The 27,616-nt window shown below is 32.9% G+C and overlaps 3 protein-coding genes across 5 annotated transcripts; 1 reads left to right on the top strand and 2 right to left on the bottom strand.

Moving 5' to 3' along the window:
- Positions 1-2,871: 2,871 nt before the first annotated feature.
- Positions 2,872-11,108, bottom strand: LOC128160365 (toll-like receptor 4). 3 transcript variants are annotated; one of them, XM_052823675.1, is made up of 2 exons: positions 11,027-11,108; positions 2,872-5,404 (listed from the first exon to the last, which is right to left on the bottom strand). In XM_052823675.1, the coding sequence occupies exon 2, from the start codon at positions 5,400-5,402 to the stop codon at positions 3,138-3,140; it is 2,265 nt and encodes a 754-aa protein (XP_052679635.1). In that variant the 5' UTR covers positions 5,403-5,404; positions 11,027-11,108; the 3' UTR covers positions 2,872-3,137. The 3 variants fall into 3 exon arrangements, with proteins under 3 accessions (XP_052679635.1, XP_052679634.1, XP_052679636.1); XM_052823674.1 differs by lacking the exon at positions 11,027-11,108 and adding an exon at positions 9,677-9,750; XM_052823676.1 differs by lacking the exon at positions 11,027-11,108 and adding an exon at positions 6,917-7,133.
- Positions 11,109-15,931: 4,823 nt separating this feature from the next.
- On the top strand, positions 15,932-22,694 carry LOC128159168 (traB domain-containing protein-like). Its single transcript, XM_052822227.1, has 8 exons — positions 15,932-16,001; positions 17,117-17,260; positions 17,603-17,755; positions 17,956-18,054; positions 18,733-18,878; positions 21,197-21,357; positions 21,822-21,921; positions 22,536-22,694. Exons 1-8 carry the CDS (start codon positions 15,981-15,983, stop codon positions 22,669-22,671), a joined length of 960 nt encoding a protein of 319 aa, XP_052678187.1. The 5' UTR covers positions 15,932-15,980; the 3' UTR covers positions 22,672-22,694.
- Positions 22,695-24,413: 1,719 nt separating this feature from the next.
- Positions 24,414-27,091, bottom strand: LOC128159164 (uncharacterized). Its single transcript, XM_052822222.1, has 3 exons — positions 26,889-27,091; positions 26,339-26,385; positions 24,414-26,211 (listed from the first exon to the last, which is right to left on the bottom strand). The coding sequence occupies exons 2-3, from the start codon at positions 26,382-26,384 to the stop codon at positions 24,665-24,667; spliced, it is 1,593 nt and encodes a 530-aa protein (XP_052678182.1). The 5' UTR covers position 26,385; positions 26,889-27,091; the 3' UTR covers positions 24,414-24,664.
- Between the last annotated feature and the right edge of the window lie 525 nt (positions 27,092-27,616).

Here is a 27,616-nt window from a genome sequence, read left to right as displayed (position 1 = left end):
ATATTCATTGAGATATGGGAACAGTTATGTAGTCACAATTTCAAATGCAAATTTTATTATTTTCATTATTTATTTATTTATTTATTATTTTTTTATGGTGGTTTTTTTATGGGGGGTGTTTTTGTTTGTTTGTTTGTTAAATTGTTTTTGTTTTTGTTTTTTTTTATGCCTAAAATGCATCATTGGTGTATTTTCAATGATTTGCAAAACTTTGAATGTCAGATGGTAAGTAAGGTAAAAGATACAGCGCCAATAAGTCATTGTAATCTTTCATTTCCGTTTGCAAAATACACCACAGAAATGTCTGCTTTGTACGGATTTTTCTCCCTTCTAGTTTGATTTGATGTCAACTAGACTGTATATAGAGTATTTCACATCCGTTTCAAACCGTGTATTTACTGCTTAGCAGTTAATATTTAAACAAAACCCTCGTATGATCTTCGTGTTGTGGGTTATGTATCCCGCTTATTAGACTGACGCTCAGTTTTGGATTGATTATTTTAGAAATGTCTCAAACAAGAATTACTAACATTACTAGTATTTATTTATTATTCATTCACGAAGATGAATGATAGTTTTCAGCTTAATCTGAGATCATGTTATTTTTCTTTATTGTTGTTCAGTCTAAAATAAGAATCCCTCAAAAGTTCCATCAATGTTTTGTTGACTATTTTCTTATTTGCGTTTAAAGATATATTTGAATAAGTTAACTTGGTCATGCTAAATCTTTTTAGGTTGGTTCTTGTCACTCTCGACCAAGACATCTGCAGATTTTTTAAAGACCGAGAGGACCAAACAAAAATAACCTACAGAACTCGATTCATTTGCGGTAATATATCTCTCGTATCTTGCAATTTCTGCGACTGAACAAGGAACAGACAGCAAACCATTCTTTGATTGAATCTTTAACATTAATTCCTTTTTTCTGTCCAATCTATGGAATCAAAACACCCTCAAGATTGCAATTGTACTTGCAATCACAAGAACTTTTCAATTTCTTTGAAAGTCCTAAAATCAAAATTAAGCAATATTTACATGTAAACGACCTTCAAAGAAAAATTATCGAATCTTATGGTCCATAATTATGGTGATTTAGATGAAGTTAATTGCCATTAAGGATATTTCACCACAAAACAGGAAAACTCGACTCTTTCTTCGCTTGGCAAAACTTTACCAAGCCCTATTCTTCCTTGAACCACTAATTGCTTGTTTTCAAAAGACTAAACATTAAATTACGTTCAGAATATTTTCAAATTAACCTGCATTAGGAGCCAAGAGTAAGAAGACATGGACAATTTTACTTCCTTAAACAAGAGGCCCACATCGCTCTCTGAGGAACAATAGGTATGATAAAATCAGCTTAATGGAACCATAATACAAACGAACTGGAAAACGTTGTATAATACACGTAGATCCTGTATAAATAAAAATCCATTTTCCCCCTGGATGTTCTTATGTTTATTATCATTAGTCCCTTTTCTAACAGGATGATTTTATAGTCATATCACATGTTGAGCATTGCAGTTCTTAAAAAGATCCAAAATAATTGTTTATATATAAAATGTAAACCTTCATCAAACTCTAAACCCCTGGTAAGGCCCAAGAGTCGTCCAGGGGCCAAAGTCTAAACAATTTTAAAGAATCAGCAATATCTCAAAATAATTGCATATAAATAAATATATATATTATAGCATTTCAGTTTTTGTGAATATTTAAAATGCTTTCCTTTGTAAAATTGGATCCCAAATATGGCCCTACCCTACTCCTCAAGAATTTGATTTGAAAACATTGGAATCTACATTATCTGAGGTTGCCTTTCTAGGAAAATATTTTTTAGAAAAAGGTTTTTTTCCCTATATATTCCAATATAAAATTGTTGTGACCACACCCTACTCCGGGGGTCATGATTTGAACGAACTAGAATCTACCCTACCTGAGTCTCAGTTTTTCTAGCCAATTTGTTTCTGTGAAGATGATTTTTAAAGATTTACTCTTATTGACTATTATAATTATCTTTTGTAAAGGTTTGACCCAATTGTGGCCCCAACTTACACCCTCGGGTCATGATTTTCAAAACTTTGAATCTACACTAGCTGAAAATGCTTCCACACAAGTGTCAGCTTTCCTGGCTGACTAGTTTCTAAGAAGAAGATTTTTAAAGATTTACTTAAATTAATATTATGTACAATTTGAACCACCTCCCCCATTTTGGCCCCACCATACCCCAAGGGATCATGATTTTTACAACTTTTAATCAACTCTATCTGATGATGCTTCCACACAAAGTGTCAGCTTCCCTGGCTGATAAGTTTCCGAGAAGAAGATTCATAATGATTTACTCTATATATTCCTTTGTAAAAATTCGCCCCCCCCCCCCCCCCCCCCACATTGTGGTCACACCACACCCCCGGGGATCATGACTTTCACAACTTTGAATGTACACTACCTGAGGATGCTTTCTCACAAGTTTACGCTTTACTTGCCAAATAGTTCTTTTTTTTTAAAACCTAATTATCTCCCCTTGTAAAAGGGTTTGGACCTTAAATTTCACAAATTTGAATTCCCTTTGCCTAAGAATATTTTGTGCCAAGTTTAGTTGAAATTGGCCAAGTGGTTCTGGAGAAGATGTTGAAATTGTGAACAGTTTACGGACAGACAGACGGGTAGACAGACGGATGGACGACAGACAAAATGTGATCAGAATAGCTCACCTTAGGTTTCAGCTCAGGTGAGCTAAAAAGCTTAAGTGTTTATATAATTCATACACCTCTACATATAGAAGATATATAATTCATACACCTCTACATAAAGAAGATACATACTTTCACCCAGGAACAAAATTATATTTATTTCCATGAACTTTATTGAAAAATAGAATTATTTAACATATTTTATATATTACATATGAATATTACTTAATTGAACTTAAGAGATTTAATAAAAAGCAAAAGGATTATCAGATATAGAATATAAACAAGGAATAATTACAGGTATTGTTTTTCTTGTTTTATCTTTATTCCAGTCAACACAATAACACTTAAGTAAGGTTAATATTGTGGGCTGATACAGTCAACTTAATTTTTCTAGATTCATTAAATCTATTCTCACTAAAAAAGGAACCAGTGAGCGCTGAACAACTATACAAGAGTTGCATGAAGTTTATTCCAAAACACTGTGTTACCATACTCATCATTGGGAAACTCTAGGTACGACTTTTGATGAATGACGTCCATGATGGAAAGCGGAATCTTCGGTGCAGGAATTTCCTCGTAGCAAATCAGGAATAAGACGTTCTCATTGTCCCTATTATATATCTCTTCCATTTTGGCAATATGTAGTTCATACATACACCAATCGGATTGGATGAAATTTGGTGATAAGATAACAATCGTTTTCCTGCTTTTGTTGATGGCGGTGATTATGTTCTCAGCAATGTCGTACCCAGGGACAAAATCACGGTGATGGATACACAAACGGATACCCTTCTCTCCCTCCAACTTCGATGTCATTTGCTGGACAAAACTTAAATCTTCATCGGCATACGAAACAAATGCATCATATTTGAAATCCATTTGCTCGTCTTCACCTCGGACAGACTTATATCCGTGATATCGACTTTTTGTCATGTAGTAAAAATATCGCAATCTCCACCTGTACCTGTAAACCAATCCTGTCGTCAGAATGAAGAGGAAGAGGAGGATACAGGATGTCACAAGAAATATCAGAGTTTTGTAAGAGGCACACTCCTTTTCCAGTTCTTTGATATGTTGTTGAATGTCAACAAATTTTATGAGCGTCCCTTCTTTTTTGCATGTGTATTCATTAAAATCGTTCATGTGAATTTTACTAGAATTCTCTTTTTGATCCATCCAGTGCAAAAACTTGAGAGTTTTGCATTCGCACAGAAATGGATTGTTCAAAAAGCTTAACGTTATAGGTGCTTGATCCGAATGCTGATCGAAAGCATCCATTGTTGAATCAGATAGATATTGGATTTGATTGGATGATAGATTCAAATAGGTCAACGATTTCAAATGACTAATGTTAAAATCAATAGAGGTTAACAGATTATTGCTCAAGTCGAGATATTTAAGATTTGTAAGATTTACGAAAACAGCTGTCGGTAGACTTGCAATTTTGTTTCCTTTCAGTTCCAAATGTCTCAGGGTGTTCAGATATCTGAAGATTTTCCCCTCTCTATCTGAAGCAAGACTAAATCCCAACAAATTATTGTTCAAATATAATTCGACAATTGAATTTAAATGTTGAAAAAAGTAATCTGACACAGAAGTGCAAAAGTTGTTCGACATATCCAATCTTTTAAGATTTTCTAGAGACCTAACTGGACCGATCCAAGACCGTAGACTGTTACCTTGCGTATATAAATTTTCTATATTATTTCTAGTAAATCTCATCTCTGGAATAGAATATCCAAGTCCGATCTTATTAATGAACAATGTTTTCAAATTATATGGGACTGGAAAAGTATAATTCATTCTTGCGGAAGAAAATTCTTGTTTCTGAAAATTGGTCAGATATCTCAAGGGCATGTTTGCTGTTTCAGAAGTCGATTCTTCTGAATTGTCTCTTCTCTTGTTGTTACACGAGAAGACGAAAAATGACTTCAAAACTTCTCGAGGATTGTGGGACATATGTTGCATAGTAGCGTTGATCCATTCTAAATTTTTTAGAAAGAAGAGTTCCAAAAGATACAATCCAAATGTGATTTTGTTATCAGCAATCGACACTCTTTTAATTGTTTGAGGCAAATAGCCTACAGCTCTTTCTTCGACTATTTCCAGCCTATTGCTCGATATATGGAGTTCTTTTAGGGTGGTGTTTTTAAGATATCTCAAATCATTTACCCTGAGTTCTGTACTCGGCCCAAATGTACAATGGATTTTATTTAAGCGAAGAATTTCAATTGGAGAGTTTCTTAACCCGTATGTTATGATCGGCATTATCCGGAAAGTGAGTTCGGGATTGTTAGACAAATCCAGGTGCTTTATGTTCTCTAAGTCTGCAAAAACGTTCCTATCTAGATTTACAGGCACTTCAAGTTTATTACCATTTAATCGAAGATCAGAAAGCCTCCATAGTCCCTTGAATGTTTTGTTTAAAATATGCTTTATTTCATTGTACGAAAGATCCAAAAAAGTTAAATAAGAAGGAAGAGTTGACCCTTGAGGTAAGTATGTTAATTTATTGTGGCTAAGATTGATGCTGGTTACGTTCGGCCAAAACACAGGCGAGCTTTTGAGACCAATGTTAGAGCAGTCTGCGGAAAGTGTTCCTTGAACCACAGTACAGTTGCAAGCATTTTGGTCATCACAACAGTCTGTGTATATCAACAGTAATGTCAGGAGACAGAAACTGCTCAGAAGATAACGAACCGAATCCATACCTAGAATGATAAATACTGGTTGTTAGTGCATTAGGACATACGATTTTTAAAATTTGAAAATAAGATAAACCCTTTCACAGAAGTGTTGGAGGCATATTCCTATGCCTATATGTTATGTGACCAAAATATTTAGCTAAAAGAGGCCGAGTAAAAAGTTCCAGAGCAGATGACTTTGCCCAATATCTCATTTTCATGCAGTTATAGTTGCAAAGTAACAAAAATTTTTGTTTTGTGTTTTTATTAAAAATAAGTATTATATAAAGCGTTTATGAGTTGAAAAAGTGTGAGTGTATGAGTTTAAACGGATAAAATGTTAGAAAGGGGCAAGCAACAGCATCCTTCCACAGTATTATAGACCATGTTCAAATATAAAGAAAATGTTTAACTAGCTCATTTACTCGCAGGACCAAGGGTTTTTTATTTAAAAATAAATTGACATGGTATCGAAAGATAAATATCAGCAGTTTATTGGTATAATTTCTGTCGAAACTAATTTATCTAAGTCAATATTTACCAAACATATCAAATCATGAGAGATGGAAAATTTAAAAAAACCTTTGCTTTGATATATGACCTGGACTAAACCAGGAAGTTAAGAGTTTTCAATTTCACGATTTGGTGACAGTTTGAAATAGATTTCATATATTTGAGGGAAAAAATCACTAGACTAGAAATACCAAAAATTAAAAAGTGAATATTTAGCTCCTTTCCAACAAATTTGAAATGTAATTTATACTAAAATATGGTTATCTTTTGACAAGACCTTTACGGAAATCGAAGTGGTAAAGAAATTTTTTCCTTGATATTAAAAATTGTCATGCACGTAGAAGTAATATTTCATGCAAGAAAATTCATGAAAATATCAAGGGTATAAATAGTAAGAACCAACCTCCTTAATCAACAAGTGCACTGTATAACTCCTCTTGGAAGAATTCGCAATGCTCTATTCAATCCCAATAATTAATTTATATAGACTTAAATCTGGTAAATTTTAATATTCTCTGGAGTATGCGTGTGAAGACTTTCAAGGAAAATATATTGAAACTACCGAATGTCTTAAAAAATTCATAATAACTGCATAGTTAATAACATTTTTGGTATTTGTAATACCCTACCTGACACCAATCTCCAAAGAAACTTTAAATAGATGTATATAAAAACAGGAAGCTAAACTAATCCAAACACCAAAAATAATGGGCGAGTCGATTTTCTTGGGGGGAGGGGCGAGCTTTTCTCGCTATTGTATGCATGTGGTTTCTGTCTAATGTTCCTATGTATGAAATATTCACAATGAGAGTTCTACATGCATATATCATATATGGTTTGATGATAAATGAAGATTTCCTGGTATGTGTACGTTTCTCCAAAACCCGTTAGGTTTAAGGCAATGCTTTATGATAAGATGCCTTACTTAAGCTTATGATATAGGAAAATACACATTACTAATTCAGTTCTGAAAATTGCATTTTACATAAATACAACAAAAAGATTACTTAATATCGCCAATCTTACCGTGTTGAAGTTAATGTTAAAGTGTCTAGTTTCTGTATGACAACATTAATTAGTCTTTTGATGCATTGTTTGTACTGGTATAAAATAGACACAGCAAGATTCCAGTTCTTCTTGAGTAATCCTATATCCCTGGTTTCGCCTCGAAAAATAGGGTTGCTCTCGGGGAACTGGAATATGCTGTCCCCTTCAATAATCTACTAATTTTCTCCAAAGCTACAACACTAAAAAAGATTTGTTTAACTAAAAAGAAGAAATTATTGAAAATGTTAAAAAATTCGAAGATCTATACTTGAGTATCGTATTATCAAAAATTACTAAAGCAAAAAAGTATTTGTATGAATAGGTTCATAAAAGCCATGGCACAACCAATTTTTTTATATATAATGGTTAACTGCTACTGTAAATCAGGGATTAAAAGACCAATTTGTTCATATATGCTCCAATGATATAAATTGTTCCTATTGAGGTCATGGATATAAAATTTTGAAACCTAATTTTGGCTTTGAGAAGTATCTCGATAATTTATCTGTAAGACCCCAAAAAAATTATGTCCACTTTTACTGTCGGAATATATTGGGTTGATCATTCTCATACACGGCTCGGCTTCGCCTCGTCATCTATGAGATTGATCAACCCAATATATTTCTGTAGTCAGTCAGTAGCAAACCAAATAAGTAATGATACTGTACACAATTTAATCATACCATTATCTGTAGAAATAAGTAACCAATGTAACTTTACTGTTAATAAACAAATATTTCTCTATTTTGATGCTGCTTGTACACAGATAAATGATATCAATATGTAAAAGTATTTTATTAGAGTATAACAAAAGACAATGAATTGTGTTGTGGGTTTATTTTGTTACCTCTTTAATTTTTTTTTGTCTATTTTCTTAAATTCTTCATTATTTCCTCTTTTTTGTACTTTTCCTTTGTCATTCAATTCTTGTTGTATATGCATCTTCTGTTTAAACATCGTATATTTTCGTGCACCATACTTGTATTATTAATCTAATTACACAATGTTATTATAATCTTGTTTGTAAGGAGAGGACAAAATAGGCCATGCCTGCTGTCCGACCCTATTTTATTTTGAAATAAAATATTGTTTAAACTCAAATTTTGTTATTGTAATATCATACATGACAGGCAAATATAATTTCAAAAGGAAGATACTTTGAACATAATTATGTATATAAAAACAAGAAGCAAAACTTAACTGGAAAACAAAAAATTAGGGCGAAGTGGATTTTTTCCGGGGGGGGGGGGGGGGGGTTCTTGCTACGCTTTAACTTTTTTAACAAACATACGATTGAAAAAAAAGGTTGATCCCAGTTTTCTTGTGTTTATGATTAACTAACACATTTTATTAGCTTAAAATAAAACTATTTTAAACCTAAATATCTAAACAAATGAAAACATAAATTACAAGCCTTTCTAGTTTTGTTCATTTTTTATATTCGATCAAGCTAAAAATACAATAGTGAAGTTTTGTCAACATTAAGATAATGAATCAAGTTTCAGCCCAGAACGATAATGAACTTTCAACCTAACATCAAATAGACTACGTTAGATATTGAACGAACTGTCAACTTTGCAAAAACACCGCTAGGTGGCGTGCAATACAAAGCCTTCATTGACTGAGAAAGGTCAAGTATATCTGTTCAAATAAACGAAGGATTCATAAAACTTTTATAAACAACAATCTAATAGATACTACGTAAATAAAGATACAACCATCAGTTACAAATTTAATCCATAGTTTTCCAATATCATATATATGGTTTGAAAATTAATGAAGATTCGCTCAGTCTGGTGTGTGTACGTTTCTCCAAAACTTTAAACGAAGTCGAGTCTATTTTTTTTTTCTACTGAATAAATTTTGATGAAATTTTTTGCATGTAGTTTCAAAACTGTATCATTTATTTTAAGATAATAAACAAGTTATTTCTTTTTACTTTGGAAAACTCTGCGACTTTGTTAAAATGTGCTTAATTTTCAAGTTTTTTTCCTATATTTGTTTGCATTTTCTTTTTTCTTCCATATACGTGCAAACTATTTTCAAAATGTCACAAAATAGTGAAATATAAAGAAATGTTTACCTCGTTGTTTGTTCTAAGGTTAATATCACAGTTGATGTTTTTTTTCTCTCAAAAAAAATTGGAATATTGTGATTTATATATATTCGCTAGTAAAAATAAATTTTTAAAGAAATAACACTTTAAAAATTGTCATATGTTTCTCTAATTGCTCTATCAATAAATTCCTATTCAAAAATCCATCGCCGCCTCGAATAACTGAGCAAATCGTACTTATTTTTTGGCTTTATGCATAGTTTAAAATACCGAGAAACGATGACGCGTAGGCTCCATTTTAGCATTTTACCCTATCCAATTCCTAAAATCACTCTTTCTGAACTAACACATTACATATAATGTTAATTTCATATAAGAACACACTTTTATTATGCACCTGAAAATGAAGAGATACGCAAAGTTATCACACACACAATTTAAATTATAATCATTTTCGTTAATGATATTATTGTTCATGTCGTGTTCCGGAACAATCATGCAGAATCTGTTTAGGTTGATTTTTGACACTTTCGACCAAGACATTTGCAGATTTCTGAAAGCGAGATATATGTAGGACCAGTCTGCCGGGACAATTCCTTGGACCACGGTACTGTGACCCGCGGAAAATGTACAAGTCGATCGGTATACGTTTTACAAGATTTATTAAAACTCCACAAACTTACTACAATATTCCGCGAGGTCGGGAGTCGGTGGTACGAGCAGCGCCTTTACCGTCGCTCTCCAACTGCCGAACATGGCAACCAATAACATAAAGATAACAAAACATTTTTAACAATAGAAAATAACAGAAAAGTAATATAAAGAGTTATTTCAATTAACGGATTACTAAGATAAACTATGAGTCAATTAAGGGTGTCCAGATCAAAGTCACTCAACGGGAAAAGGTGTCTTGTCCAATGGGAACATTTCACACGATGATAGTACAGCGGTACATGTATTTATTAATGCAACAGCTTACATCAACAGTAATATCAGTACAACGTACAAAGTATGCTAACCACCTAGGTCAAGTCCTAACATCCAAAGATACATATGGTGGATTTTATGTAATTTTCACGGATTTTTACATTTTACATGTTCATTTGAACGCAGTTTTTCGGATATATTCATATATTTGCATATGCATTGTTCTTTCCCACTGTAAGTCCATAGGGAGGAACTGCAATTATTTTTCTATAATCGCAATTGCTCCGTCTGTATACTATGACGTCATAAAGGTCTGACGTCATATACTTTTCCATGACGTTATAGATTTAAACCACTATACGATACATCATGTGTTTTTTTTCTCCAACTCCATAAAATTGATGTATTTAATATTAAAACCTGTCTTTTAATAACATTTTAAAAGATTTACTGTTATAACATACCATTGATTCTGTTAAAAAATCTATGTGAATTAAAATACATTACAGTCTGAATGTTTATTTTTGATGTAATAGCTAACTGTCAAGGTCTAGGCTAATACAGGGCATTTGCGAGTGGTAAAATGCTAATATAAGTAATAAACAACGATTATTTAGTGAACATGGCGTTATGAACAGCAACTGCTCTGCTGGCATATTTTCCATGATGCGCTAGCGCGCATCATGGAATATGCCAACAGAGCAATTGCTATTCATAACGCCATGTTCACTAAATAACGTTGTTTTTATTTCTTAAATAAATAATAAACATCAAATCTCAAACTTCTATAAAATATTAAGATTCTTATGAATAATAAACATCGAATCAAAATATACTTTTTATAAAATTAATAAGATGGTTAAGTCGTGGTTGAAATGACCCATGAAATCACGAAAACTGAGTAAAAAAAAATATTGAATAAATCAAACAATATTGATGGTCACAGTACACTTATATTTTTCAATTAAGTTGAATAATAATGTCTGTGCAAACAACTTTGGATTACAAAACCTTCTTCTACAAAATATCAACTAATAGAATAGTTGTAGTGTCAAATAGTGTCCGATTAAACCTAGAATTAAATTAACATATGTCAAAATATATACCTTCAGTGGTATTCCCTTCAGTGGCAGTTGGTTGATATTTCACAATATATATTGCCCCTAGTTCAATGTCATAAATGAAAGATCAGATTTCAAAGTGAGTTTAAATACAAATTTTGTTTTACAAACTGGTGAGACTTTTAATTTACAATCACTCTATTTATGAAGATTGGACAGCGGAGAACAAAGGCGTCATAAAATACTAGTTTTTAATAGAGGACGGGTCTTATATGTATTAAAAACGATGCATTTCATGACGTTCTTAGAAATAGAAATTTTTAATAAGCTGTTAATAAATGTTGTATTTTTAACAATCATTTAATTATCTTAATTTTGGATTCTTTTAAGTACGATGTAACTCATCCTAATCCAAAAAATTTTAAAATTAAATATATAAGCTGTATTTTTCGATGAGTCTCATTCTTAAGAAAAAAAACAATTGTTGTTTTTTTTTTTCATGGCAAATCCCGACAACCTTTTGCGTTTCTTTCAAACTTTTCCTGAAGCATCCCGGAATACTTTTTGACTGATTCAAAAGTTCAAAGTTTAGATCCATACGGTACAAATTAATTTCATTACAATCATCTGATCAGTGCAACAATTCGTATCAAAATGAACAGAAACGGCACTGATATTTCAGATCACCTTTTGGGTGAGCATCTTTCCTCCTATTTTGGAGGGAATATTTGACCTCCAAAAATTAAGCTTGGTTCGACCTGGCAAAGAGGAAGTAGATTGTGAACGATATTGTCTTTTAAATATTGATCTCTACGTATTAAAAAATAAAAAATAATAATACCACGAGGTTGAAGTCTATTTCATAAATGTAGAATCGGGCTAGTTTTTAACGTTTCTTGATTTTAGATTTTAACTTCTGTAATTGTTGGTGGTGGTCTTAAGGAAGGAGTCTTCTCATTATCAAATACTTCTTATAATAAGAAATTCATGAAATTTTGACACAGTCAAACGGATCATATTACCAAATGATTTTATCAGTTTAATCAAATTTGACCTTTTTGTTTTCGCATAAAGGTCAGGTCAAGGTCACTACCTTTTTTCCTTAAAGTTAAAGATGATAGAAATAAGGGTAGCTCTTTGTTGTTTTGTAGACATTTGTTTAAGATTTGAAGATTTTATTCTTCAATGAAATGATAGAATATAAGAATGTCTATTAGCTTATACTACTAAATTGGAATTAATTTCTATACTTATATTTATATTGCGTAGCCCGCATTTCCTCTAAATTTCTTAAATTTTGAAGAAATTTTGATTATTTTTTTTATGCTTCCAATAACAAAATATTTCTGATTTTTATGTATAATGAAGGTTTTATATAAAGATATAAATTGACAGAAAAGCTAATATATTGACCATTTTATAAGAGAGAAAAACTTATTTTAGTGCTTTTTTCACAAACATCAATGTATAGAATGGGCGCATTACAAAGCTTATAAAATATAATTTGATAGGCAAATCATATTTTAAAAGCATATTCCGAAACCCAAGTATCATATCATTAGTTTACATTAGTGAAAAAATCACACATTATTGTTATTGTTTTTAAAATGCTAAAACAGACCCATTAATCTGCAGCAATTCTGAATTGCGAAACATGTGATATTTTCCTACGCCAATATTACGCCAAAAATATAGTCCTTGTTAGATTCTTAACATTGATTACTTTTTCTATGCCAAGTTGTATGATAATAAAAAAGAAAGAAAAATATCCTATTTTAATTTCCTTTCATCTTGATTTAATGAACAATTAATTAAATTTACGTCTGACAAGTCAATAACCAGAAAAGACTCCTTCCTTAATATGTACGGGGTGTGACGATAAAAACAAATGGTTTCTGTTGTTGCACCAATATTTTAGACAATGAAGCTATGCAGATATTCTAGATTTGAACATATTTTATTATGCAAAATAATATTTACATAATAGGATTGGGCAGCAGGCAAAGCCTATTTAAGCCTTCTCCACTAGGTACAAGGTAGTCATATGTATAAAATACAAGAATTGTGGAGTTAAATGATACAATTAAGAATACATGATTTTTTTTGTGTAGCAAAGTGAACAAAAGAAAAAAAGAGGGGGAAAAAAAGATAAAATTGACAAAACCGGTTATAACAAAAGTAGAACAGAATTAACAAGTTTTGTCAATAAGGTTACAGCATATATATATAAATATAGGTATATGCATAATTTTGTTTACATTTTCAGTATATGTGTTAATTACATTATTTTCTTTACACAAATCTTCTGAATTTTTTAATGTATTCATGTACAAGCTTGAACAATTTAACTATTTCATCATATGAAACATCATTATCTCCATACAGTAATAGATCTAAGGTAATTGGTTTTTGGAGATTTAACATAGATATTTGATGAAAGAAACAATTTCTTTCATCATTATATTTTGGGCACTCAAAGAAAAAATGATTTGCATTTTCAGTATGAAAACCACAATAATCACAAACAGAATTTTCTCGAATAAAATCACAAAATAAGTCAGCATTTAAACTGCTAGCATTATTTCTTAGTTGACAATGTATAATGTTTTCCCTCCGATTCCCTAAATTAAAAAGGTTTTGTTGGAGTCTTAAAAAAATATTTCTTAATAGCATTTGAAAAGCAAGCCAACTTTGGAAGACTTCTAATAGCTAGTGGAAGATCATTCCATAGCTTAACTGTAGATGGTATGAAACTTTTTAAATAAGATGTTGTTCTGGCTTGAGGGATAGTGTAAGTAGATTCATCATGATTTCTTAAAGGATATGGGGTTATAGGTGGAATACATGGTTCTAAAAGATTTTCAAGGTAAGTAGGTACCATGTGGTTTACCATCTTATAAAACAAAATTAACTTGTGCACTTTTCTTCTTTCTGATAACATATCCCATCCCAATTCATAATACAACTTTGTTCTAGAGGAATTGATTCTTAAGCCTAATATTCAGCGTATCTATTTCCATGTGAAATAAAATATGAAGGAAAAACAAAAAATTCCTATTGTTGCAAATTCCGTGTGTAAATGTACGTGCACACACGGAAATCTTTGACTAATTGGAAAAACCAGAAAGATATGATAGCATTTTCTAGAACTCAAAAAAGAGGGGATGTCCCGCGACCTTCTAGACATGAACGAAACATCGGTATCCGACGATATTCAATGATTGGTGTTGCACTCGTTTGTTTGATCATTAATATAAAGTGGCTACTTCAAGAAGGAAATGGTAGAACTTAGACAAGCAAAGCCCCCAATATACAGGCATTTACAACCGTCCAATAATCCGAGATTCATATATGATATTTGTGTTATGTAGTCAGAGGGGTAATACGGAAATGCAAGAGTCTGGGTTTTTATTGACAAAATTGATGCTTACGATTATATTTGGAAAGGGCAACAAATTTCAGGGAACCCCCATGCATGTTAATATACTTCCCTTTAACCCATATAAGAATTTGGAGATAATTGATTTATTACATCGGAAGTTCTATGGAGGAAGTTGCATCGACATTTTAACCAAAGAATGAATAAGTTTTATTGAATTGTTGAAAATTTAACAAAAATGAAGCTTTGAATTACTTCAAATTATATGATTATACTTTTATGGGTTTGGGGGGGGGGTGAAAAAACGGATCATATGCAAATACAAGTATGTAAAAAAAAAATTAACATAAATGTCATTATCCGATATATTTCTGTCTCTGGTTTATTTGATTTATAGATTTTATCTAATTTTTACAAATCATGTTTATGTAAGTTTACGTATTGAAAATTTTACTTGCATGTAAAAAAAGCTGTTGAATCTAGAATCTGTTGAATAGATTGGTTGAATAGAGATCAAGTTGAGATATATCCCGTCAAGTGATGTTATATCGCATCAGTGCATGACATAAAAAAGTTAGTTGTAGTAAACTTTGCAGAAAAAAATATACATATAAATCACTAACAGTTATGATCAATTGCACTTGGTTTGAACATATTTTATTGCATAAACAGATACAAATGGTTCGAACACAAGTTCTAACAACTTACGAGGTTCTTACGAAGTATGACAATTTACCAATGTATAGTAGTATAGAATGGAAAGTACATAGAAATGGATATTACTAGAGTGGTTAAATTATTAAACATACGCACATGTATTTATGAACAGTTCTGTTTGAATTTGGTCTAGACAGTAAGACTGGAAACTCTGATCTTTAAACAGCTAAAAAAAAACGTTGGTTTAAATTTACAGAGATACATCTCCCCACAAAATTTAGATGACAATTAATAATGTTAATTTGATTTAAATTTAAAAGGTTTGAAAACAGTTCATTTCGTGCATTGGTGTATTTCTTACATCTTAATTGGTACTATTACATTCATTGGTGGTTTTATGAACCAATTGCACTAAGAGTTTATATGATTCAACTGCTGAATTGATAATAAGCGTCTCGATGGTAACAGAAAGAAATGTGATGATCGGTAAAAACTCAAACTGTCATTTAAACAGACCAAACTTTAAATGTTCATTGATTACTTATTACCAAGTTTTTGTGCCAAAATAGAGTCAGCCTTAGATTGAGCTACGGACGCTCACCTAATCATAAATCTCTCTCTCTCTCTCTCTCTCTCTCTCTCTCTCTCTCTCTCTCTCTCTCTCTCTCTCTCTCTCTCTCTCTCTCTCTCTCTCTCTCTCTCTCTCTCTCTGACACACAAAGACCTGGAACGCAAAAAAATCAGTTGAATTTAAACAATTTAAAAAGAAAATGTTCGTTGAATATTCACTTTTACACAAAAGGCACACAGAATCATGTGAATAAATCGAGAAAGTGACAGCATATCCTTCATGTAGTTTAAGTTGTCGGGCTCGACGTGATTAATATTCTAAACAAAAACATACAGTTACACGAGTTACTGTTACAGTTATCAACTAAAAAGTGTCAAAAGTTACATTTTTAGATGTTTTTCGGGAAATCTAAGGTATATGTGCTAACATTCTGTGTTTCATTAACTAAAGTTTTGTTATTAGTTCTCGTTTTCACTTTGAATTCTGATATTTACTGCATAACGACAGAGTAAATTCGAGTTATGCCGGTAGGACATGCATGTGGGGTAATGTGCATATGCATTCTCCCCTTCTTCATGATTTACATATTATACTGTACGCATATCTTTTGAACTATGTAGTTATATGGGGTATTATAGCCCAAACAGGCTATTTTATGATTTCCCATTTGGCAGTTGGTACCAATCTGATAATCATATTCTATAAAGTTATATAAACATAAACAATCATAAAACAGTAGTTCATAAATCTCCGTAGTTCATAGTAATAATTCTCTTACAGTACTAATTTAATGTACAGACTGGCTAAAATCTTAAATCATCATTTATTCAGGATATCATGTCAATATGAAGATATACATGTGGATGGTTGCTTAAAATTATGTTTTGAACTCTACATATCTTAGTGTAAACCTTCATAGAGATGAGTAGTAAAAAAAGATAATCAACTAACCATTATAATCTACTATACTAAAAGGAAATATAAAATAACCACACAGATTTATGAACTCTGACCTAATTGACACAATTTGGCTCCAAATTTTCAAATTTTCATTTTTCCATTTAGTATGGGTATTTTACATGAAAGTCAAAAATTGGGTTACAAGCAAGCTACATGTAGATACAGAGTTTGAAATTCTTTGTTATGTAAACCTGCTAAGCTCAAGTCTTGTTATTGTTCAGTTTGTCTTGTTTGCAAGGAGTCATTTTGTTAAAGAAATTGTATGTATACTCATACCGGTAATTTCTTACATTATTTGTAAACAAATAATTACACTGTTACTCAAGTTTTGATAACACATGTCAACAGTGATTTCATAGGTCTGTATCTTGCTTATGACATGACTTCTAACATTCAAATTTTGTTCAGTAATTCAAAATACACATTTTCAAATAAATCATTTTAAACTTAAGAAATGAAAAATGAAATTTTGCATTTCAAATTGTGTCCAGGTCATTTTAATGAATTCAGATATAAATAAGCGCCAAACTGGTATTAATAATAATAATAAGCTTGTTTTCTTTTTTAGGCAGCTGACCAGACTGTTCCTCAGTCAATCAATCGAGAACCTTTACCAAAGAACTGTGAAGTGTTGACAACAGAGTGGGGGAGTAAGGTCTATGTATTGGGAACCAATGGATTCTGTAGAAAATGTCTTCTAAATGTATCCAAGGTAAATAATATAAAGCTTTGTCGACTCAACTTAATCATATAATTTTTGTCCGGAGTATGAAATGAGAAGGCAAATTGTACCATTCAATACTGGTACACTGTTTAAATGTCCAAGACACACTTTTCTTCATTTTTATGTTACATTCATGAAAGATAATCTTCATCAAAAGGCCAGTATTCTCAAGAAATAAATTTTGATAACTAAATATGGTATTACAAAAACTTTTTGATTTATATTCTCTTTGCATTAATTTTAATTTACACATTAAATTATGTAGCTATTTCATAAACATATGCAATGCAACCGTTTTGTTATCATTATTTTTTTGTTTCTCTCGTTTAGATTATACAACAACTGCGTCCAAGTGTAGTTTCTTTGCAATGCAGTTCTTCTAAATTAGATGAAATCAAACTTAAAGAAGAAGACGCCCTGAAGAAACGTGATATTTCTCCATTGGCTCTGAACCTGTGGGTGTTCTGTATGACAGTTTTTGGGGTAAGCTGTTTTGTTACACATATTGCATATATTTTCTCAGCTTTTTTTTGCTCACATGTCATTAACCCTTTCACATTTGTACCGGTCAAATTTGACTGATTAACCAAAAGTTTAACTGGAAAATGAAAGTTATGGAAATCAAAAGAGAAATTACTTGGTTAAATTCTTTAAAAAATTTTCAAGTAATGTTTATATTTTAGGATGGACTTGTAGCAACTATGCTGTATAAACAGATGACTCTAAAGTCAAAGCAGACAGGACTAGCCCCTGATGCAGACTTTAGACAAGCTTATAATGAGGTGAGATTCCCTGATAGGCTTGGCTGTTTCGGGAAATATTATACAAACTTCAGGTATTATTTTTATTTTCTGTAATTTTATCTTAGGATATCTGATCTGTCTCAGATATAGCAAAGTTTTTTTGAGTCTTCGGTAAAATTCTTCACAAATCTTTGCAAAATATTACGGTTATAACGAATTCGTATATAACAAATTTAACGATATAGCGAAATTATTTTGAGTCCTGAAGAGGTGAATGATTACCAAATTAAACACTTTTATAACGAATTTTTTTACAGTTTAAAAAGTTGGCACTACCATTTAACATAAAAGTTTGAATGAATTTAATTTTATATAAATTTTTCAATTCACAATCTGATTGTTAAAGGTATCAAAGTAATGTATTTTTATTTAAAGCCCCAATTAGTAAAAATTTAGTCTCGTAAAAGAAAACATGTATATAGTGAATTTGCTATAGTTATTAATACTAATTTGTTATACGGATATAACGAATAACAGATATAACGAAATAAACCCACTAGTTCCTAGGACTTCGCTATAGCCGAGTTTTACTGTATAAATATAAGATTATAAAGAAAATCTTTCCTTATTCCCAAATACCTGCCAACGGTATATTAAAGTACAGGAAAAGGTTTTAACACAGAATAATTCTGAAATTGACGTTATATTATGTAACAGAGGAAGAAGATTCCCGACTGCAGACTTCACCTGGCTGATTTACCACATGAAGCTGTTGTCTATAGAACCTGGGGAGTTCCCAGCCTCAGGGAGAAATTCACATATGCCAGGAGATTGTACCAGAGACAAAAGAAAGAACTGAAAGAGTAGGTATTGTGACTGATATCATTGCTGAAGAATGAATTCTAATTTACCGGTACTCAATCTATTGCAAGGTTTGCAAAGGGGAATAACTGTATTTTAAACTTAAAACTATGGCAGTAAGGCCAAAAAAAATTAATGATTTGTTTCTCAGGCACCGCCGCATCAGTAAAATTATCGCCGCATCAAACTTTTTTATCGTTATTTTTCCGGATTTTTCATATCTTATCATTATCGGTTTTCTCTATTAAGGAATCAATGTAAACAAACGCTGAGAATAAATGCTTGTCTCTGTCAGTGAAAACGTTATTTTATCTGACACATCTACCCAGTGACAAACTTAGGGGGATACTTGGGCTAAATACAAGTTTATGTAAATATAAGTACTCGCTTTGTGGTCGGTAACTTCGCCAGAATTTCCTCAGAAAGTGAGGTTGAAGTTGCCCTGTATTCTGATTTCACGATCGTGAAAGTTAACCCCTAATGCAATAAAATGATAATTATCTAATTCAAAAGACATTTTCATAGCCTAAGTTAACCCCTATTGTGATTAATAACTAGCGACTGTCTTATCTTTAGAGGTTATAAATAATTTTATGGTTGATGCAACAACTTTGGCCCCTACCGTGCACTGAAAATTACAACCGATGTTTATAACTTTAGGTGCTGATATTATAATTAATTGGTAACTTGTAATTAGTTAATAACTTTGCCAAGTTAATGCTAAAATAATCATAAAAGCGTTTGTCTACAGTTATCTTTAAAGTTAAAAAGATCCCACTATATGACGGTTGTAATTGGGTCAAAGGGTATGACTAATACCTCCAAAATACACTGAAACACATAGACTGGTTTTATTTGTCATTTAGCCAAAACAATTACGAAACATTTCATCTACAAAATGTATGAATACACCTAATAAATTAAATTTAAAAATTTGGATAAGATTTTAATTTTTTAGGAGTTATTTTTATATTTAATTGACTTGTTTCTAATCCAATTTAAATTTAGGTTGAATCTGTGTATACAAATATTATCTTTAGCATTATGCCATTGTTAAAGAATGGAAGTCCATCTAATTTCTCAAACTTCTCCCTATCTTTCTGTGAGGGAAAATTTCAGTCTCCATACACTAAATCTGCCCATGTTGGTCCCTGTTAACACTACCACTGAAATTTCTGTTATCTTCAGAAATTGAAGCCTCTGTGATATTGCCTAGTAGCAGGAATAAAGGACAATTCTATTGTTTGAAAATTTTTTGACTTATTTACTTTTCCTTGATTTCTGTCCTCAAGGCAATGAAGATTAATAAGAATGTTTTATTTGATAAATTTTTATATGGCAAATTCAGCTAGTGAAATGCCATAAGAAGTCCCCTATTTCATTTCAGACTTGTGTTATTACTGTGGAGGGGAAATATGGGCTGCAAAATGAAGCAGGGGCACACACCATTTGTCATTGTTTGTTCATCTGCAAAAACTTAAGCTTTGAAAAAGAACAGACAGTTTAAACTAAAAAGAACAAATTAAAAGAAATATTTAAACTTAACCAATGTATCAGCTTGATGAATAAATCATAAAATATGGGTTACCGTCACTGTAAATTTTGTCCTTTAAAAAAAAAAAAAAAAACCTGCCTGCCTCATCAAAATTTCAAAATTTTGGCCCGAGAAACTAATGATTAATTTTTTTTGGCCTAAAAGGACTATGCATGCGGTATTATGCATTTCTTGCCACCAATATTAAAGTTTTCTAAAGAGTTTTAAAAATAATGTGGAAGATAGTTGAAATCTATATGGGAAATAAGTATGCAAAAGGTGATCACCACATTGATGTCATAATGTAGAAATGAGATCTTAATATTTTGATGAATTAATGTTTTGGAGCACAATATTGGTGTTTTCTGATGGTTTTTTGACTGGGAAACATAGAGCGGATGCTTGCTGAAGTACCCATTTTAAGTATAATGTGAATAATTATACAAACAAAACCATATGTAGAAATTGTATTTGGGCAGACCTGCGCTCTTTACCTCCAACTGCAAATACATGTATAAAGAAAAAATGACAATATTTTCATTTGTTTGCTCATTTAAATGACATCATAGATTAACAGCTAATGGACAATGATTACTAATATCATGATTAAAGTGATAGGCATCCTGTGTAAAATGATATATGAAGATTTAAATTTTATAGGATACTATTTAAAAATTGGTTAAAATTGGGGGCAGCTATTAAAAAAATTTGAACCATATCAAATATAGGTTTTTATCAACGTGCACCTATTTTTGATCTCCTGTTTTGCCTTATCTATACCCACAGTCCTGCAGAAGAGCATGAACTAGAATTGGATAAAGAACGCAGAGAGCAGGCCATGGAGAGGGAGTTTGACTCCTTACCAGCGTTCAAGAGAGTACTGATCGGTGATAGGGATAGATATCTAGCTTACTCCCTGAAGAAAGCAGCAGAACCCACCCCCACAGGTAACTCACTGACCACTCACAAAGGGTTTCAAGCAACGTGTCATTTTTTTAATTATTTGATATAAACAGATATTGGTTTTAAAACTCTAAACTCCTCATGTGCACAAACATGGGATGTATTCGTTTGCTTCCTCCAGAACTGGTCCAGGATATCTCCAGTCAGTACTTGCTATTTAGAAAGTCTACCAGAGATCTCCATACTACTAACAAGCAAATACAGGGTTATTTTCGCCTTGTGTAATTTTCGCCATTCTACTCTTGCCAACAGTTTTGCCAGTCTTGAATTTGCCCTGACACAGCTGTGTTTTAAGATAGAGGAGTTGGCATATTGGAATTCAACCAGTCCTAAATTTGCCCGCTGACAACGAAAGGCGAAATGGGCAAAAATAAAACAGTGGCAAATATTTCCCTGTATACAGTAATAAATTTGTTAATAAGAATTGTCTTTGCATATTTTATTACAGATAAAACACCAGTGGTGGTTGGAATAGTAAGAAATGAACATTTGGATGGAATCAGAGCCAACTGGAACACTGTAGATTTGGATGTTGACAAACTTACAACGTAAGTATGTTGATAGTTAACTATTTAAACAGAAATCATAAACATTTTTTTTTATGAAGACTTCTCACTTTCTGTCATGACTTATTTTTTTTTCAAAGATGAATCCACGTGTACTATGTACTATGATGTGATTGGGTTATCTTTCTCTGACATCTGAATGGAATAATATGTAATGTACTGTTTGATATGCAGCATAAAATTATGATTTCCAATGGTGTATCTTATCAACAGATAAGGTATATTCAGTAAGACTGAGGGTCCAGGGATTGTCTTAAGGACTTAAAATTGTACTTAAGACTTAAGGTCTTTAAATAGTAGAAAATTCAGACATACTTAAATTTTCTACAATTTACAATTTTAGTTTAGAGCGTGCATGTATATTATATAATTTAATTAAGTCTGTCTCTCTTCCTGGTTTGTCAATTTGTAATGAATAAAAGGGAAAATTATCATTTTGGCATGTAGAATTATGTCAATTAATTTACAAAGCAGGTTAATAAATATCACCTACATGAACTAACAGCATTTGCCCTTTGTAAATGATGGCATATGTTATCATTATTGAATATTACTGGTTATTTAAATAAGTAAGAAATCTTTGTCTGTCTTTGCAGGGTGGAGAGGAAATACGTGGTGTACGAAGCCTTGAAGTACGGCGCCGTGATGATGCTCTGCACTCACTTAATAACTCGTAAAATTCGAAATAGGAAAGCGTGGGATTTATATTTTAATGTCAAGAAGAAGCGCTAGTGTGATTTTAATAAAATAGGAAATAATTTAAATTATTTTTCTATTTGGTGTTTGATTCATGAAGTGAATAGTTGATTGTAAATTCAAAACGTTAACTTATGGGGTATCTTTGACCCTTTCACCTGTTCATATTGATCGCCGTCAAAAGCTATCGTAAAAGAGAACCTTCATTTTGATTGTGAATAATATATAGATATCAGAAGAGGGTCAGAATAAGAACACGGTCATTCAATCAATCAATCAATCAATGGCTATGTTGACCACATGGCTTTGGACTTGGTTGTTTTCCTCCAGGAGTGACTTAGTTTCTCTTAGCAACTGACCCAAAACTTACTCCCTAAATTCAACTACCCATGTACTGTAATATAACTTGAGTATCTCTAGGTAATAAATGTTTACAGTGTAGATATCGGTATTTTAAGACACATTATTAATACCAGTGCAACAAGGCACTAGAAACGTTTAAAAGTGTCAAGAGCAATATTTTCTGTTTTGAGAGAATTCTGTAAAAATAGATGATGATAGATAGGCAATGAAAACTCGTCAATGAACAGCACGGAGGAGTCAATGTTACTGATTGAATTTTAAACAGGGTATTCCGAAAAAAAAACTGAGCCCTCGTCTGTTGGATTATACACAGCTTCGCTGCACCGTTTACCTACATAATCTTTTTACAACCCCCGCAACGGATATTTGACACACAACCTCACCTCTGTTTTATGCAACAAAATCGACCTTATGACCAACTGCCGCAACGTTTAGTTACCGTAACACACAGCCTCATTTTACTCTATTTCACTATAATTCACTCATTTCACTTTTTGGAATTACAGTACTACAACACGACCACACGGGTCGTTTATACACTGTGATTCTGTCGCATCATACACAGGAAAATCAGTTCCTGATTAGAACATTATCATTTTTCTTAAATATGGAGAGGAATGCCTTTGATTAAAATTCATTAATTTCTGGCTGGGTTTTAAATGAACTAAGTAACTGACAGAAGTCTTTGATCGGGTTCAGAACTGAATGATTTTATAATTAATCAAAATAGAAAGAAATCCGTCAAACTCTATGACATTGTATCAATAGATTTTTGCAGCTACAAAGCACGCGTGGGTTCATTCATCAATTCAAGAAAAAAAAATTTAAAAAAAAGAAAATTTGCAACGGTTTTCAGTAGTAAAATTAAATGATGATGAATTTTTAACTACTACAAGATGTAAGACTCCTGAGTAACATAATCAATCATCTTTTCAAGGGCATTGAAATAACTTAAAATTAAAGATTGGCTAGGTGTTATGTTTGGTATTGTGATATACATTTAGCCAAAACTCCGAGCACCTGACCCCCACCACCACCCCCACGCCCTACACATAGACAAACGAACAATTTCGACAGGTTGTGGCAAATGGAAGATCCATGTAGAGGCATTATAGATTCCCACCAGAATATTAGACAAATTTTTAATTTGGTTAAATCAAGAAGTCCTGTCAAATAAATATTAACGATATGTACTCGAAAAATATTGTCATGTTAATTTCATATACCGACCTCTGTCAATCAAACACTGACATTGTGAAGGAACAGTCGTGCGCGTAATTTGCATACGACGGTGAAATAATACACGAAATGTCCCCATTAAAGAACAAGCAAGAAATTCAAGAATAGAGCGATTTATTTTGGATCAACATGAAAACAACAAATAAATAACATGGAAGATATATACAATGGAATTCTTGGGCGATATTTTGATTTGTCACAAAATATGAGCATGCAAAGCTGCCCTGATCACTGAAACAGTGTTAATACTAATCTTCTATGATTATCAATTCTTTAATGAATTGTCCTTTTTTCTCCTTGTAACAACGACTGAGTTTCTGAGATTTTTACACACCTGAGGCTTTATAAACAAGAGAAGCGTCATGTTTCGCTTAATAATTATGAGGCACGTTTTCTTCTAGAACAATATCTAGTCCTTAAGAACTTATTAATAGATTTTCTTCTCTTTCGGGGTTACACACACATTCCCACACCCCATGTCACAGCATTTGTCTACCCCTGGACAGTCATCGTCGGTCGTGCAATTTGTTTCACATTGGCGATACATCAGGTTCGCCGGACATGAACCCTGCTTTTCCGGTTTGAACACTTCCACTTCCGGGTATAACAGAGAGTTCAGTGGGTAGATACTGTTGGACTCTGGGGGTACCATTGTTTTTTGGAGGTAGCTTACGAAGTGATTGTCGAACGACGTCTGTGAAGCGTCACTGGGATCTTCTGGTGGACCGTACTCGTTTTCGTACATTCTCTCTGCGGGGGAAATAGCGTCAACTATAGGAAGTTTCCCTAGTGGTATTTTTTGTTTGGACATTGGATCAATAATGTGCCAGATTGGTTTAAATTCGGGCAGGGAGAGGCCCTCTGGTAGACTTGAGTCAGCCACGTCGCTCTCTGGACGGGGGGATTCAGTAGAAGCTTGACTCATGGGGGACGAAGAGGTAGTACTAATGAAGTTTAACGTCGACGAACTACTTAATACTGGTACTGTCGTGGTCGGTAATGTTGGTAGTTCCGGTTCCGGGACAAGAATTTCCGGTTCCGGGAAAAGCATACTTATATCAGGAAAAGCTTCAGGTTCGCTTAATGGAGGTAAAATTGGTGCCTCCGTTACGCCTATAACTGGAATTTCCGGAATAACTGATTTTGGGCTAACTGTGCTTAAAGTTTCTGGAAGCACATTCATTGAAATAAGTATAGAACTGGGGCTATTGTTGACTTCAAGACCTTTTCCTAGTGTCTTTTTCACCTTCTTTGGATTGGTTATTTTAGATGAAGGAACAATAGGGACCCCACCAGGTTGCTTAGACACTGTCGGGGCTGTTGTAATGTCGCGAGGCTTGGCCGATGTGCTTCTCAGGATTTCTAGATTTTTAATCTTTTTTGGTGTCAAGGCTAAAGGTTTGGGTTTTTGGGATAGAAACCAGTTGATAAAATTCGTCAGTTTCTGGAAGATCTTATGCTGCTCAGACTTCTTTGAGGATATTTTTGACAAAAGCTTCTGGATTCGAGGGTTAAGTTTGTTTGATTTTTTTGGTTCTATTTTAATCTTCCTCGCCTTTGATTTCAACTGCTGTATCAACCAACGATTAGTGGCTGCCAACCGATGTCCTAAACCATCTAATCCGGGTTTCAGAACCGGTTCCTTGTACTTTGGGAGAGTATCTACCACGGTGGGGTAAACACATATCGAAGCTTGTCCATAGTCACAGCAAATCTGGGGCTCCATGCAGTCCATGTCTCTCTCACACCCAATCCCTGTCTTGGAGTCCATGATGACGGGGCAGTCTCCCGGACGACCGCCAGCGACATCCGTCGACGAGTCCGGCTCCATGCACGCGAAGCCCGCCAGGGTGTGGGGGCAGCACTTCATTGAGCCTGCGCACTCAGAATCCTGCTGACAGTCTCCTCCGGCGTTATAATATGTAGGTACGGGGCATTTCCCGGGTTTGTTCACTGGAACTAGTGTCCTTACCCCTGTAAAGAAAGAAGAGGAAGGTTGAAAGTCAAGTCTTTGATATATCCAGCACTAATTCAGCTTATTGTCCATCTTTTGTTGATATATTAGATATATCATGTACATTATAATTATAATATTTCTTACCTGATATCACAGAGAAGAGAAAGACCAAATTTCCAAAGTGTCCCATCCTGCAAAAGAAACGTGTCGTTCTTACAACTTGTTTATAATGGGTATCCTGGTACAAACTGATGAATATTCATAGGTATACAAAACGGGGTCACAACAAAACAATGGGATGTCAGACATTTATTTGCATGTTTGTTGGACGTTACATGTGTAAATGACAAATTAAAATTCCTAAATGACAGTAGCAATTAGCATGGTACACGAACGTACGAAGACTTGGTGCTTATGAATATTCCAGAGTACACATTGGTAGTACTTGTCAGTAGGTTAAATTACTGAAACGTCAGATTTTTTTAATCTCTCTCTCTCTCTCTCTCTCTCTCTCTCTCTCTCTCTCTCTCTCTCTCTCTCTCTCTCTCTCTCTCTCTCTTACTATAGTTGTTTTGTAATCATATGCCCCCTGTGCAACTCTATCAATACCCCCAATACATAAAACAATCTTTGGAACAAATATTGCATGTACAGATATACATATATATGCAGAAAAAGTTTATATTGTTCTTACCTGATTTTGTAGTTAGATGCACGGGGAATATTTGCAAGGTTGCCGTTACAAGGTGAGAGGATATTTGCAAGTGTTGTTTCACAAGGTGTAGAACTAGGATCCGTATTCAGAAAATCGGGAATACAAATTCAATTTTCCTCACTTTGTGTCAAAACTGATTCTCTCCTAATATGCGATGTCATCAGAGCCATGACGAGAGAAATTCTTTGAGTGAAAACACTGCGATGAGCGCGAGAGAACTGCCTCCTTTAACAGTGACCCGCCGGGTTTTATGAGAATTTATTTGAATATATTTAACCATTGACAAGTCTCTAATTACAAATTTAGAAAATAATATGTACATGCATAATTATTAAATTTATCTACCGATCAAAATCTGAATTAATTATCATAACTTATGATAACGATTTTCTTTTTCCGCTTGTTTTTCGGTTTTTGCAAATGTAGGGCGTTGTATATTGCGTGTACTTGACCAATTGCTAATTTACTTTTAGTTTATTTACATTCGTGTAATTCTAAATAGGGAAGCTGTATTTGTATTCCGTCATTGCATTGGTTTCCTCGTTTGTTTTTTCAAATGTATTCCAACTCCAAAAACATGTCCAATAGAAATTTGATAGCTCTGTTGCAGCCAATACAATTTTATGGTATTAAGAAACTTCCGATGCAAGCAAGGTCCACTATTGACAAGTAGATGTCTCTCTCACCCTTTCTTTAATTCGGTCACT

The sequence above is a fragment of the Crassostrea angulata genome, chromosome 8, assembly GCF_025612915.1.
Source record: "Crassostrea angulata isolate pt1a10 chromosome 8, ASM2561291v2, whole genome shotgun sequence".
Lineage (NCBI taxonomy): Eukaryota > Metazoa > Mollusca > Bivalvia > Ostreida > Ostreidae > Magallana > Magallana angulata.
The sequence above is the reverse complement of the archived record's forward strand: the minus strand, read 5'-3'. Positions and strand labels throughout refer to the sequence as shown.

Coding starts and splice junctions, on each gene's coding strand:
- LOC128159168 (XM_052822227.1), top strand. CDS start 15,981: ATGTTTTTCGGGAAATCTAAG. Junction 16,002..17,116: donor TGTTTTTCGGGAAATCTAAG/GTATATGTGCTA, acceptor TTTCTTTTTTAG/GCAGCTGACCAGACTGTTCC. Junction 18,055..18,732: donor TTAGACAAGCTTATAATGAG/GTGAGATTCCCT, acceptor ATTATGTAACAG/AGGAAGAAGATTCCCGACTG.
- LOC128160365 (XM_052823674.1), bottom strand. CDS start 9,749: ATGTTCGGCAGTTGGAGAGCGACGGTAAAGGCGCTGCTCGTACCACCG. Junction 5,405..9,676: donor CGACCTCGCGGAATATTGTA/GTAAGTTTGTGG, acceptor TTATCATTCTAG/GTATGGATTCGGTTCGTTAT.
- LOC128159164 (XM_052822222.1), bottom strand. CDS start 26,384: ATGGGACACTTTGGAAATTTGGTCTTTCTCTTCTCTGTGATATCAG. Junction 26,212..26,338: donor TCTCTTCTCTGTGATATCAG/GTAAGAAATATT, acceptor CTTTCTTTACAG/GGGTAAGGACACTAGTTCCA.